The sequence below is a fragment of the Mustela putorius genome, unplaced genomic scaffold (genome assembly GCF_011764305.1).
Source record: "Mustela putorius furo isolate JIRA1106 unplaced genomic scaffold, ASM1176430v1.1 tig00000275_pilon_pilon_pilon, whole genome shotgun sequence".
In the NCBI taxonomy this organism is placed as follows: domain Eukaryota; kingdom Metazoa; phylum Chordata; class Mammalia; order Carnivora; family Mustelidae; genus Mustela; species Mustela putorius.
The window spans coordinates 6704095-6719127 of NW_025421341.1; the positions used below are offsets into that span (position 1 = coordinate 6704095).

Here is a 15033-nt window from a genome sequence, read left to right on the forward strand (position 1 = left end):
CTTAGTATTTTCTATATATAGTATCATGACATCTGCAAACAGTGAAAGTTTTACTTCTTTACCAATTTGGGTGGTTCTTTTCTCTATTTGTTGTCTAATTGTTGTGTCTAGGACTTATAGTACTATGTTTAAGTACTAGTCCTTAGACATCTTTTGTCTTATTCTGACGTTAGGGAAAAAGCTTTTTGTTTTTCCCCATTCAGTATGTTGTTAGCCATGAGGGTTTATTTTATTGAGGTATATTCCTTTTAAGCCTACTTTGTCGAGGTTTTTTATTATGAATGGATGTTGTACCTTGTAAATGTCTTTTCTGCATCTACTGAAATGAACATATGGTTTTTATCCTTTCTCTTCCTGATGTGACCCATCGAGCTGATTGATTTGTGGATATTGAGGCACTCTTGCATCCCAGGAATAAGTCCTGCTTGATGGTGGTGAATGATTTTTTTAATGTAGTGTTAAATTCAGTTTGCTAGAATTTTGTTGAGGATTTTTACATTCCTGTTCATCAGAGATATTGGCCTGTAGTTCTCGTTATTAGTCATATCTTTCTCTGGTTTTGGTAGCAGAATGATACTGGCCTCACAGAATGAATTTGGAAGTTTTCTTTTCTATTTTTGGAATAGTTTGAGAAGAATAAGTATTATCTCTTCTTTAAATGTTTGCCTGGGTGGATCAGTCTGTTAAACATCTGCCCTTGGCTCAGATCGTGATCCCAGAGTGCTGGGATTGAGCTCTGCTTCGGGCTCCCTGCTCAGCCAGGGGCCTGCTTCTCCTTCTCTCTCTGCTGCTTCCCCTGTTTGTGCTCTCCTGCTCTCTTTCTCTGCCAAATAAATAAATAAACTCTTCAAAAAAAAAAAAAAGTAAATGTTTGGTGGAATTCACCTGTGAAACTCTCTGGTCCTGGACTTTTGTTTCTTAGAAATTTTTTGATTACTGCTTCAAATTGCTAGTAACTGGTCAGTTCAAATTTTCTATTTCTTCCTGCTTCAGTTTCGGTAGGTTGTATGTTTCTTATTATGAATATTCTTATATATGTCTCCTGGTTCCAATATGTAAGAGCTTTCTAAGAACCTCCCATCCATTATTTTATCTATATAAAAAATAAGCAAATACTTTTACTGGAAGAGCATCCTTTTAAGTTTACTTTGCAGGGTATATAGCCACTGCTTTTATATCTGTACACATTTATTCTCAATTTTTAAAAAATTAGTACCTGAATATTTTTATGAGAAACTTTCAATGCCCCCAAAAAGGGCATTTTCTGTTTCCTAAATCTCTCTAAAATACATATATTTACTTTTCAGGACCTGCAATGAAATCTCAAGGACATTTTCAGCCAGTTCTCCTCTCTCCTGCTAGGATTCCTGAGCTCAGTGTGGTATCCGAAACAAGCGATGGTGAGTTCCTGGTGCTCTTAGGAGAACCCTGGTGAACCATTGTCTGCCCAAAGCTTACACTTGCCAAGGAGCTTGGAACCTACTTACACATTAGTCTTGTCTGACCTATTTCCAACTCTTCATCATTTCTCTGATGTGATATAACATCCCCGCCATAAAACCTTACTATCAAAAGCTTTGCCCAGAGGATGAAGTATTCAGATGATATCATTCAAGACCTTATAGTCACCTGCAGGATTCTTGCCTATAAAATGCCATGGTGACCTAAAGACAATAAATTTGCAGTGCAATTTTGATGGGAAGACAGCAAGGGACTAGTGCTACCCATCGGTTGATAGTCAGTCTCTAGGAGGGAGGATGTTTGCAAGGAGAAAGTAGAAGAAATACTGTCTGGCCCTCGAATGCTACTTATTTCATGCGGACAACGGCGAGAGGTAAAATGAGACAAAGACCTGCCCAGGCAAACACCCCAGTCACTTACAACATCCTTAAGGGCCCGCTCCATGCAAATGCTACTACATCGGGCAAGGCGGGTACTCACAAAGTAGACAGAAAACCTGCAAGACTTTGCACGGCAAACCCTTTGACAAAAGGAACCTTATTTTACTCCTTTCCTCGCCCCGCGGAGCTCCTAGCATGTGACCTCATGCCTATAGTACGATACATGCATATAAGCGCTCGCTTCAATGACTGACGAATGAATCATTGGGGAAAAAATAAATGAATGAGTGGGTCAGGAACCTGAGTTTGGGATGCAGTGGTATGGATGACTCTATTAACTTGGGCAGCGAGGAGGCAGACGGAACAGAAAGCTAAGTCTGGCTTGTAGGCCATTGTGCACTTGTGGGAGTCCGTAGGAGCTGTACCATTGCCATCCAGGGGTCCTATCCTCCTGGCTCCTGACGGTCATCAGCCAAACTCGGGCCGCCCAGCAGACCAGCAGGCGTGCCTCTCCCGGCATCTCCCACCCATTTGCAAGGGAAGGGACCCGTCCTCATCCCGCCCCCGCACTGCAGCTTTACAGGTCCGGCCTCCGGACGACTCCCATAGCACATCCGCATGTCTCTGGGAAAATGAAAGGAATGTGCTTCGACTTGGGGGGCAATCTTGGTGAGAGCAGGAGGAGGAGAAGAGGCAGGGACAGAACGGGTGGATGGGGAGTGGATGGGCAGCGGAGGTAACCAGAATAGGGAGGAAGTTAAGGCAGGAGAACTCTTCCTTTATCTTCACCCTGGCTATCATTTAGCCCAGTTCTCGGACTTCTCTAGCTCCCCAACCCTGTCCTCAAAAAAAAATCTTAAACAGAATAAATAAATGAAAATAAGCTGCTCTGTTCAGAGGAAAGGGGAGACTTTTCACCATCCCCCTGTCACTGAGCCCCCTTATGTCTGTGCCTGAGAGGACCTTCAGAACACGATTCAGATTCCTCGGAGTTACCCAAATCCCTCATTCTTAGGAATTCTTCATGAGGGAGCCAAGTTGCAAAAGGAGAGTAGGCTTGCCTAAGTTCCCCCAAATCAGCCGGTGGCCAGGACACCAAGCCACACATCTCCCATTTCCAGTTGAGAACTCTTTTCCTCACTTGATGAGCTTTTCCCCATCTCCCAGGCCCACTCTGTGGCCTGCCCAGTTTGTTGTTGGAATGGACTGCTCAGTTTGGATCTACAAACAAAGTAGAGCCAGATTCTGACATCTGAGGAAGCCAATATGCCTTCCTCAGGCCCTCTTAAAATTAAAGTGTGAGTACCCTCTAGTGGCAGAATGTTCCTCCAAGAACTTTTCCCAAGATTCCCAAATATTTCCTAAGGCCCAGAAGAATGCCAACATTGGTGGGGGAGAGGCACATTGGAGCCAAATTGTGTGTTCCCCCCTCCTAGGACACACCCCCATGGGAAATAAATTTCTGTGAAGGCTTATGTTTGTGTAAATTGTGCATGCTGATCCAAACCACATACATGTCTGACTCGGTATACAGGTTTTCCTCTCAAAATCTTTAATACAATAAGTGCTCCAGAAAGTCCGTACCTCTTCATCCCATAGACCCCTGCACTCTGAAAAACATGAAGTTAGAGCAAAACCCACATTCTGAGAATAAACAAAGTTGGAGCTCTTTCCAATTCTATTGAAATACAGGCTAGGTTTTTTGACCAAAGATGGAATAAAACATGAATAGAAATACAGTAAACAGAGTTTTCTCAGTACAGTCATGTCAAGCCTAGCACGAAGTAACCGAAATAGAGCAGAGTAGATAGCCAGCCTTTCACTCCCTCCCGGGGCTGCACTGCCCTGTCTTACCTGTGTCGAATACGAGATGGTCATGCTGGTCTGAACAATGCTTCTGACCTTAAAATAATAATAATGCCACCAATAACAACAACAACAGCATCTTTTTATTTCTGACTTCTTCCCTACTAATAAGGCTCTGGGTCTATGGGGTAGGAGGGAATGCATGGCAGGAAACAAGTTTGGACTTCCCACTGCTCAGGAGAGAAAAGTATGGATTTTTGCAGAATTAAAGACCAAGCTCCAATGGACCCTGTGGTGATAGAAAGCGAAGAGCCGTCGCTGAGAGGTCTGGGATGGGCTCCCACGTTCCGGAGCGCCTTTCATCAAACACTGAGCAGCAACAGGGTGCGGGCTCTAGGCTGAGACATTCCAGGGGGAGGGAGACGTTGAGTTCTTTAGGCAATCTGCTTCCTATAAGGATAATAAGGAACAGATAGTGGTTTCCCTGATCACTGAGGTTAGCTGTGATGACTGAAACTGCAGGTGTGTAACGTGTTAGGTGGGTGCGCTGGCAGGGGTGGGAGAGGTATTGTGCCAACTACATTTTTAATATTGATAAAAGATAAAGCTATGTGGGAGAGTAAAACCGTCTCTTCAAAGGTTAATCCACAAGAGAAAAATCAAAGCCTAGCCTGCGACCTGCTGAAAACAGACTAACTAAAGTTAGAACCCAGCCCTGGAAGTGATGTCAAATCAGACTGTATGTGCAAGCCATTCCTCCCACAAACCCGGGGAAGTCAAGGAGTCATTTTAAAAGGCCAGAGAAGTGATCTCCTGATGGTTTGGGTGACTTCTTCACTTTCAAAGACTGATCTGAACCTGTGTCTTCCCTGTTGTAGGGAAAACCCAGAGCTGGTATAATGGCCTGCCGATACGAACAAGCAGTCTTCTTGGTTGCTCTCCCATTGCTCCCACTTCCCGGCCACTCCCTGGGGACTCCCAACAACACCCAACACAATATCTGGGGACGCCCCTCCGGGAGCTGCGTTCATTTAGATTGGCCATGCCCTCGTGGAACTGCTTGTCAGGGTTGTTGAGCAGCAGCACTGCCCGCAGGGGTGCAAATCCGCGGCAAAGCATTATCAGTTATAGAGTGATCTAGGTGACTGAAAGTCCCTTGTCATTACTTTAATGCCATCAGATTTCTTCCCCTTAGTCACAAACAGCTTTGCATTGTTTCACTGTGCTCAGGATGGGGAAAGTCCTGGTAGGATCTGCCCCCTGCTAGTTGTTGCTGTCATTCCTTCTTTCTCGCCTGTTTCCTTATATTTGTCTAAAGAAGAGTACAGACCAGCCCAGGGGTTCCTCCTAGCTGCACAGCACTACCTGGGGAGCTTTCGAAAAAGCCCTGTGTCCAGAAATTCTGACTGAATTGATCTGGGAGTGAGGGTATCTGGGCTATTGTAGGTTCCCAGTGATGCTCTGTGCAGCCGGTGAAGAGCGCCGGCACCACGATGGCTCCTCCCACGTCACCTGTAAAAACAACCTGCTTCCTAGGACTGACAATAGGTGCTGGCTGCAGTCTGGCCCAAGTGAAAGACATCTTGGCTGAGCGAGTTTCCGAGCTTCCAGAGGAGAAAACTCAGACATACCGAGCCCTCCTGAAGCAGCTGAAGACTCTGGCGGGCCAGCAGATCCGGAATATGGCAGTATGTTCTGGGGGCCACTCATCACACACACTGCACCTATTTCTTTTTTTTTTTTTTTTAAGATTTTATTTATTTACTCAACAGACAATCACAAGTAGGCAGAGAGGCAGGCAGAGAGAGAGAGGAGGAAGCAGGTTCCCTGCTGAGCAGAGAGCCCGGTGTGGGGCTCGATCCCAGGACCCTGGGATCAGGACCTGAGCCAAAGGCAGAGGCTTTAACCCATTGAGCCAACCAGGTGCACCTGCACCTATTTCTTAATCTCAGTTGCAGTTTTGAAATAAGCACTGGCAAAATCAGTATGCAAAAAGGTCTAGCAGACTGAAGCGACAGGCACAATAAACAAACACTTAAAATTTAACAAACATTTAAAAATATATTTAAAAGAGGATTCTAAGTCAAATTCACTATAATAGCCAAATAACAATGCAAGTAGGGAAAGGAAGTCATAATTTTGCTAATTTCATAAGACTGTCAAAGAACCTAATTTAGTTTAAGGCTGCATTAACAGAAGTATTATACCTAAAATAAGGAGGGTAGCCTTCTCTACTCCATACTGTTCAGACCATAGCTGGAGAATAATGCTCAGATCTGAGAGTCACGCTTTAAAGTCTGGCTGTTTCTGACCTCAGAAGAAACAGAAGAGACATGGGTTTTCAAAATAGGCGTGTTCCCTCTGCTACATACCTCCAAATGGTATGTGAGAAATCCTTGGGATATGGGGTACCAAGGAAGCTTTTTCCTTTGAAAAAGCTCTTCCAGGGATTCCTCCTGCCAAGAACTCGGAGTAACACCTTGCAGCCTGGTGAGGAGATGATGGCAGGAGAGTGCAGGGCTGCAAACCACATCAGAAAGAGGAATGGTGGGGACTGGGACAGCCAGAGGGATGGCGAGCGCTGCCTTCAAATACGTACCGACTCACGAGGATAGATGTGATTTACTTCGTATAGCCACAGAGGGTAGAAGTATGCCTGATAGGGAAAATCCAGGGAGGTAAATTCAGCTCCATGGAAACAAGAACTTGACCTTCAAGCTGTTCCTAGAGGAGTGGGGTTCCCTGTCCTCACCCGATGGTCCAGCGCAGACTGCAGCCACCCAAGGTGGTCACAGGAAGCGCCATCACTGTGTGGGGAGGAGAGTATTAAGTTGAATGGCCAGTCATTTCTCTCCCAAGTTCTGAGAGGCTGTAGACTCAGCCAGATCCCAGAAGAGGAAAAGGGCCACTCTCCCTCATTGGTGTGGGATCCCAGGGCCCCAGCACAGCCACGGGAGGTCTGGCCTTGACGGAGGCAGTGTTAGACGCGGGACAGCAGCTCTGTAGCCAGTATCCCAGCCACCTGTGCTGCAGCCAAGGCTGAACAGGGGGTGGTTCCCAATGGGCCACTTGGCTTTGAATCTCAGTCCTGCCCCTTCCTCGCTGGGAGACGGGGCTCAACTTTCATAACTCCTCTGTGCCCAGCGTCTTCATCTGAAAAGTGGGATAATGGCATCAGTTGCACTGGGCTGTTGAGAGAAGTGAGTGAGTGTGTGTGAAGGGGTAGAACGGACGGAATGCTGTGTGTGTGATAGTTACCGCCCGCTCCTTTCCCCATCCAAAAAAGTGGGCGGGAGTGGCCCCCCAGATGGTCGGAAAGGAGCCCCTCTGCAAACAAGACCAAGACTCCTTGGGACACTTTCACTGCAAGAGGAACTTAAGCAGGTGCTTGTGGGGCATAGGATCTGAGGGATAGAATGACCAAGGCTCTAACTATCTCTTCTTAGTCCTTAGGGGGACACATTATAAGTCGGCACTGCTATTCGGATCTGAATCCAGTTTTGGCTGTAGGCAATGCTACCCTCAATGTGATATCAGAAGGTAAGCTAGCCCAGAACTTTCTGAACTGGGCCTAGGACTTTCTGTCTTTTTAGGGAACGGCTATAAGTGAAAGCCCTGGTTTCTGGCTCTTGATCCAGCGCAGGGAACTCGGGCTCTGGAAGAAAGCACACGGAGGCTAGGGAGCGGCTGGTGCCTCCTGCTGGCTCCACACGCACACCCACGCCACACCCGCCCCACCACAGCCTGTGACAACCCAGCCTGTGACAGCCGTGGTGGCGTGTGACAACCGAGTGGAAGGCTGTCTGCTGCCTGAGGACTGCTCCCTCCTCCTCTTCATGCGCACCCGGCTCAGGTGCTGGGTGTGAAGCCAGAGTCCAGGGAGGACACACTGCCCACACCACAGGCCCTCTGGGGACAGGAGGAAGGGAGTGACTAAGTTTGCATGTTGGCGGGAAATACCATTCCCGTGGGACCGTTACATGCAAAACTACCCCGGTCTCCTGGAAACGTTCCTCTCCCTCTGTGCTGCCGCTTCTCCAGGGATGGCCACATGCCCCTTCACTGGGCGCTGTGCACCCGGCTGTGCCTCAGCTTGGGCACAGCCTGGCTCGTCCATCCAGCTGTCCAGCTGAGGTCACCTGCAGAGACAGACACGGGGTGGGGACCACTGTCTGCAACAGACTGCCCCCGGGAGGCCTCTGCTTCTCCCTGTGGTCGCTCCCCCCCGCCCCTCCCCGACAACCCATCAGACGCCCTCTCCTTCTGTCCACCCCACTCGGCGTGCCAGTCTTTTGGCGACGGCGTGCAGGGAAGCTATCAGTCGGCTCCCCACATGAACTTTGGGGGTGTGTCTGACCCGGAATTATATCACAGGCGACTGTAACCCTCCCAAGGGGTTTGTTGGCCATAATATGAGCCCATCCCTAAGTGGGGGGAGGTAGAGGAAAAGCTCTCGTGCCCCTATTCAGCTTGGCATGGGGCCCGCCCAGGAGGGAGGACCCAAGAGGCCTGCCCCTGGCCCTGCCCTGTCAGCCATTCTCCTGAGTCCTCCCCGCCTGTGCCCAAGACAAACCCAGCCTGACCCCCAAAGACTAGGAAAGACGAAGCGAAGACTCTGGAGCATCAGGAGAGCAAAGACAGCATGGCTCCATGCAGAGCTCTCTGTGCATTAGTAGTCGTAGTACTCGTAGTAGGTAGTAGTACGCGTAGTACTCATACTGGTAGCGTTCTTCTACTGGGGTGCTGGTCATTGCCTTTGGCTTAAGGTCTCCATTTTCCAGATTTGCCCAAGCCACGTCCACCCTGAACGCAGCCCAGCTCTGGCAAGGCTGGTGGATGAGCTCACGGACCCCGCAGCAGGACAGGCCAGGAAGGGTCAGCAGGGGCTCCTTTGGGCACCCCCGCCTCCTTCGGGACCCTACATTCCAAGCAACATCTCACTGCTTTTGTCAGGGACAGAACCCACCGCTGTGCCCACCGCTGTGGAGCCACAAACCACTTTTATAACAGGGGGTATGGCTCTGACTGCCACATTGTAATAGTTGGGTAGAAAGGGGGTTTTGTGAATTAATTTTAAGAGTGTAGGTATCCAGCAGCAGCAGCAGCAAGAACAAAAAGCAAATGCAAAGATTTGAGCTCTGCCAGTAGTGGAGATGACCCTGTTTCTGCGGAGCTCACAGGACACACGAGTGCAGAGCAGCCACTGCCTCCCTCCCTGGGCAGGGGAATGAGGGAGCCCAGGACTGTCATGCACACGGACTGCTGCCTCACTTGGGGCAGAGGAAGGTGACCTTCTCTGCTTTGCCACTGACTTATCAGAGTACAGAATACTCAGGCATTCCTTGTTGCAGCTGAAAAGAAATATCATTTTCTTCAACAGAAGGTACACGGCAGATTCCCCTAAATGAACATTTTCTTGCCGGGTTGGCAAGTGCAGACCTTAAGCCGGAGGAAATTTTGGAATCTGTATACATCCCTCACTCTCAAAAGGTAAGAATTCTGCTGGTGGTGTTTGAGAGTTGTTTTTCCCCTTTTCATAACTGAATGCAGTCATCGTTAGAAATCTGCAAACAGATGGAAGGAAAATAACTCAGCCCCGAAAACCTGTTTCCTGTTCACTTTGGCCCAGCGCCAAAGCCCTCAGACACCCTTGGGCAAGCAGCTCTGGGCTGTGGGTTTGGGGCTGTTGTTTCAGCTGTGGGGTGGGGCCCGTGAGGGCAGGCGCTGGTGCTTCCACACCCCTTTGTGTCTACAGATCGACTCTGGGAGGTACAGATCGACTCTGGGAGGCGGAAATTAAAGCTTCCCGGCTATGGAATGAGCCTCTCTGCCTGACCCACAAAGAGGCGGACGCCGGGGCTGGGCTTTCCCAGTTCCCCCTCCAACTAAGTCCAACAGCTCCTAGGAACAGAAGGACCTCCAGATGTTTGCTAACACAGGCTATCTGGGGTTGACGTGACCACCCAGCTGGCTGTGGCATGGGTCCTCTGTCCTCACTCCATGTTCTGTGTCTCTCCCCAAAACTCTACCTGAATCCAAGAGGACAGTCTTCCCAGAGAGAGGCAATTCAGCACACACACACACACACACACACACACACTGATCAAAAGCCAGGCGTTAGCTTGGCTACACAGGAAGTCTTATATTAAGTCATGTTTTCAGCCAATGTGTCACCTTCATTTATTTTTCCTTGGCAGTGGAAACTTTGAGACATGTTCTAGTCAAATGGGCATCTGAGTAAAGTCCCCAGACAGAAAACCAGGCTGACTCTAACACAGCGCCCTCCGCGGCCCCACAGATGGAAACACACTTGAGACACAGGTCATCGCCACTAACTCTGCGTCACAACACACACAGTCACCGTCCCAAAGAGCCCAGTGGGGCAGACGTCACCCTCCTGACTCTTGTTCCTGATACAAGATTCCCTAGTCCACTGTTAGAAAGTTCTAGTTGACTCCTTTGTGAATTTTGCAAAGTGGAAACGTAGTCATTTCTACAAACCGAGAGCTGTGGTGGGTCTCTTTCACACTGTAAGCAAATTGCATTTGAAAGAGCCTGTGCTGGGAGGCACCTCTATTAGCCTCACGAAGACAGAAGCATCTGGAGACTAGAGGGAAGAACCCCTGGAAACAGAGCACACGGACATGATCCCGGCATCTTGGCCTCAGAAAAAGTGTACAGTGATCCCCGTTCCTCAGGGGTATCAGGCACTGGAGCTGAGCCTTTGGTGGCCCCCAACTTGTCCTCTGATTGTGCCAAATGACTTTAGTGTTCCCTTGGGTTGAGTCTAAGTGATGAACTAGTGGCACCAAAAAGCAGAAACCATGCTCTTAGTTTTGACATGTCAAACGACCCCAAATGGTTCTTGTCTCCGCAGTGGGAATTTGTGTCAGCCTTCCGACAGGCTCAGTGCCAGCAAAATGCCTTAGCCGATGTGAATGCTGGCATGCGAGTCCTCCTCAGGGAAGGCACAGACACCATTGAGGACCTGAGCATCTCCTATGGAGGGGTTGGGGCCACGACGATCAGCGCACAGAAATCCTGCCAGCAGCTCGTGGGGAGGTAAGCAGCAAACTCTGTGCCCCAAAGGTGAAACTTAATTTTTTAAAAAAAGGCGGAAATCTGGTTCTGGTCAGTGTTGTTAACAGCCCTGGGAAGATGGAAACTCCTATCTGTAGAACCACTGCCTGTTCTCTTGGTAATTTTGCTAATAAATCAAACCTCACTTGACTTTGAATAGTGAGGGACCACTCCTTGGGTGAGGGATATAACAAAACTAGCCTGGGACCACATTCAGCGGCAGCCCTCACACACACACCAGCATCCAGCAAACCCACACGGTGTCCAAGGGCACTGATGGCTGCCGCTTGGGTCCACGCAATTTCTTCCTCAATAAAGGCTTGTCCAGTTCCTAATGGAATTGTCCCCAGTGGGCTGTTTGTGTAATGCCTGGTCCCAGCATGGTCTGGCCCTCAGACGTGCTTGGTTCATGTCGCAGTGAAACGGTCCTATCCTCACTGCCATGACTCTCCGGTCCCTCAGTGCTTGCATTTTCTTGAAGGACTTGGTTAGGTGATTTCTAAGTTCCCTTCCGACTCACAAAAGGAGACCTGGTGTTCTCTAAATTGTCGCTGTCCCATATCTAGTGTGTGCTGTGCAACTGAAACCTGCCTCGAGCTCGCCCCTTCCCTGCCTCCAACCCCCCCAGGCCCTGGAATGAGCTGATGCTGGAGGAAGCCTGCCGGCTGCTTCTGGAAGAAGTCTCCCTCCCAGGCTGGGCTCCAGGGGGGAAAGTGGAATTCAAGAGGTCTCTGGTGGTCAGTTTCTTCTTCAAATTCTACCTGGAAGTTCTGCAGGCACTGAAGAAGCTGGCGAAGTTCATGGCTGTAAGTGCTCTGGCATTCTTGTCCTCCTTAGAGCCAAAAGCCTCAGCTTTTCCGCTCTTGTTGCAACCTGTCTTGTGGGCAGCCCGGGCCACTACCCGTCACCTGCTCTGAGTCAGGCCTTGTCCGTTCCCAGCCATCCCTCCTTCGGGCATTCAGCCCTGGAGGGCGACTATCTAAGGGCCAGCACGCCAGGCTGTCTGCATTTCACAGACATTCGCTGCATGCCCTGAGCAACACAGCATCACGGCGCCCTGCCTAGAGTGGACAATTGCTTTTTCTTTTCAACTCAGCTTTACTGAAGTATAATAACATATAATAAAATGCACCTATTTAAACTCAGTGAGTTTTAACAAATGTGCAAACCCACATAGCCTTCTCAAACAGGGTATAGAGCATTTTCATCACCCCAAAACTACCTTTTGCCTCCTTGGTAGTCAATCCTTCCAGTCCTGTCCCCAGGCAACCTCCGATCTGCTTCATGGCATTAGAGATTAGGTTTGTCTCTTCTGAAGGTTTATATTCAATATAAAATGTCAGATAAAATTTTATTTTTCAAAAAAATATGAAAATTTATTTGTATGCAACTATTTAAGTGGCTGCTTTCTAGAATTTCTGATTGGAAGCTTCTGGAGTAAGTTAAGCACTCTCTCTTTCCTTCCCTCTGAATATAACTCTCACCCTACGCTGTACCCCCGTTTCCAACCACACCCCACCCGACGCTCCTCACATCGCCCACAGTGTTCCATTTCCGTGTACTCAGAGGTAGACCCCCACCAGCCACATTCACCAGGGCAATCATCGCTGCCATTCATTTCCGAGTCAAGACACTTGGTATGTTTTAGAAACCCAAGCGCCTTCCCAGTTTCACTGCCGCGTTGCTGAGAAAAGCCAGCAGGAGTGGGCTCTTTTGTGTACGGTGAACTCCAGCTCATTCTGGGCTGGCTGGCCCAGACCCCGAGTTGCTTGCTTCTCCTGCTTTTACTCAGCTCTCTGACAGGCCTTTGCAGCCTCAGGATGACTTGAGCACCAGACTGAGATCAGTCCAGTTCCTCCTCATGTGGAAAGGGAAGGAGAGCAAGATGCCTTCCTACAAAGGGAGATCCTGGGAGGTGCTGTGGCCGGTGGTCCTCCAGGCTGCTCTGGCCTTGTAATTTCTCAGATGCTTTAGCTGAGTCATTTCCACACACATCAAAGCCCAGTTTAATCACAGACTAATCAGTTCGTCTTTATTGTTTTGAATTGTCTCTCAGGACGGTCATCATTATCCCGAAATTTCAGACCAGTTCCTAAGTGCTCTAGAAGATTTCCCCATCACAGGACCGCAGGGAGTGCAGAGGTACCAGGTCAGTGAGTATAATTTAATAGAAAGCTAGAAACTAAGAGAAAAGCTATAGCTCTGTGAACAAAGCAAGCACGTCAGAGTTGGGATTTCTAATTCTGACCTTCTTGTTTTTGCTGGTATGTTGCCCTTTGTTTGAGCCGAGTCAGGGAGACACTGAATCTAGGATCAGGCCTGAGCTACCACTGCACACGCTTGAGGCTGAACCAGCCTGGAATGGTTTGACCACCTGACTAATAACCAATAATCTCCTCCGACCGATGTTCCTTGGGCATTTGTTTGAAGAGCACCCAAGCCAAGTGTGGGGGGAGGATGGAGTAGGACAGTAGCAAGGATCAGCCTCCAGCCCTGATTGCCAAGGTCTGATCTCCAGCCCGCGCAACAAGAGCCCTGCCTGTACGTGAACCGCGCCCCCTCCTTGAAGGACAATTTAGAAAGTATCCATTATTCTCTGTTAGCACCCAGCCCCTCCCCCCACCCCATCCACACACAGATTGTCCCTGAGAAGAGTTCCAGAGCAAACCCTTTCTCCATCTCCCTTATCCCCCCAGTGATGTTTTGGGGCCACTTGCAGGGACAGCCCACAAGTAGATCCAGGGGGACTCTACTGCCATTGGCTCTCCTCCCCTCGCCCCTACCCCAAACCCCAAACCCCATTCAAGTTGGCCCTTAAGCTTTTGGCTTTGATTTTGGTCCCCCACCATCAGGATTTATATCACTTTAGGCTTTATTATCATGATCACTTCAGCTGTGAACAGTTTGGTCATGAGAAAGGTAAGAAAGCAGACAGGGAGACCCTCCACATTCCAGAAAAAGTCCAGGGGAAGGACTCGGAAAAAGAAGATGCCAGAAGGAAAAGCTAGGGCGCCCTTTCACCTATTTCACAATGCTGCGAAAAGGTCGGCATTGCGACAAAACCAACAGGACAATTCCCCAGTCTAGTTACATCATCAAATTGTCACATTTATCATCTGACCCACTCCAGGGCTTTTTGCCTGAGGGTGACTGATTTCTTAATCCTGAATCAGGAGTGTCGGTAATTGGCCGGAACACTCCTGGAGATTCAAGTTTCCCAGGGCAACTCTCATCTCCGTCTGCAGAGTGTGGATTCTCGCCAGGCCCTCCAAGACCCAGTGGGACGCCCCGTCATGCACCTCTCAGGTCTTAAACATGCAACAGGTGAAGCCATATTTTGTGACGACATTCCGATGGTGGATAGAGAGCTTTTCATGGTTTTGGTGACCAGCACCAGAGCCCATGCAAAAATCATGTAAGTAAATGGGAAGCTTTCAAAAAACTTTTAAAAGCACACCTGCAGTTTCCCACGGAAGAATGTGCCTGTTCCGCAGTGTCCTGAACCCAGAGATCCTAAAATTGAAAGAATAAAGAAAAGGTCATCATCCCCAGGAGGAGGAGCGGCGGGGATCTGGAAATGACCATTAAAAAGAGAGAACAAAAACAGTGGTTGTGAGCTCCTTGCTTCTGTTCTAACCTCACAACTCTTCAGCTCTCTGCTGGAGCCCCAGGCACGGCTCCCAGGAGTAACTCTGAATAGTGCGATACCCAGCTGGTGATAAAACCCCGAAATACTGCATTTCTGAATGGTAAATGCCCACTGTCCTAAACTTCCGAAGAAGATCCCTTGCCACAGCCACACGGGCCCCAACTCCAGCTCCCCTCCAGCAGCTGAAGGGTTACCCTGACCCAGCCTCCTGGATCCTGAGGCAGGTCAGCTGTTATTGGTCAGGACCTAAGCTGGACCAGTGGTTATATATTTTGATTTTCAACAATATTCTATCCCTCCCTTAGGTCTGGGGCCTTCAGAGTTTGCTGACTTCTATTTCTTAAATATTTATCTTTTTTCAGATCAATTGATTCATCTGAGGCCCTTGAACTACCGGGGGTGGTTGATGTGGTAACAGCTGAGGACATTCCAGGCACCAACGGGACTGAGGAGGACAAGCTGATGGCTGCAGATGAGGTACAGAACATGCCTTTTCAGGCGACTTTGTGCAGACAACCACCAAGGTGCCCCCTCAGCTGGTTTTCAGCCACTCCCCACCCCCACCCATTGGGGGATAGAAGTGCCAATTTTTACACCTCCTCTCTACACCTCACATTTTTATTCAGGCAGGCTTAGCAATTACATCGTAAAAATGAC

General features: G+C 49.0%; 1 protein-coding gene across 1 annotated transcript in view; it reads left to right on the forward strand.

Annotated features, from left to right (window-relative positions):
- LOC101694623 (aldehyde oxidase 2) overlaps positions 1-15033 on the forward strand; it is an 80256-nt gene that overhangs the window by 19366 nt on the left and 45857 nt on the right. The window contains exons 10-18 of the mRNA XM_045078535.1: positions 1308-1400; positions 5184-5335; positions 7094-7187; positions 9028-9137; positions 10525-10709; positions 11356-11533; positions 12784-12876; positions 13973-14142; positions 14739-14853. Coding sequence (XP_044934470.1) covers positions 1308-1400; positions 5184-5335; positions 7094-7187; positions 9028-9137; positions 10525-10709; positions 11356-11533; positions 12784-12876; positions 13973-14142; positions 14739-14853 — 1190 coding nt within the window. The remainder of the gene's footprint in view (positions 1-1307; positions 1401-5183; positions 5336-7093; positions 7188-9027; positions 9138-10524; positions 10710-11355; positions 11534-12783; positions 12877-13972; positions 14143-14738; positions 14854-15033) is intronic.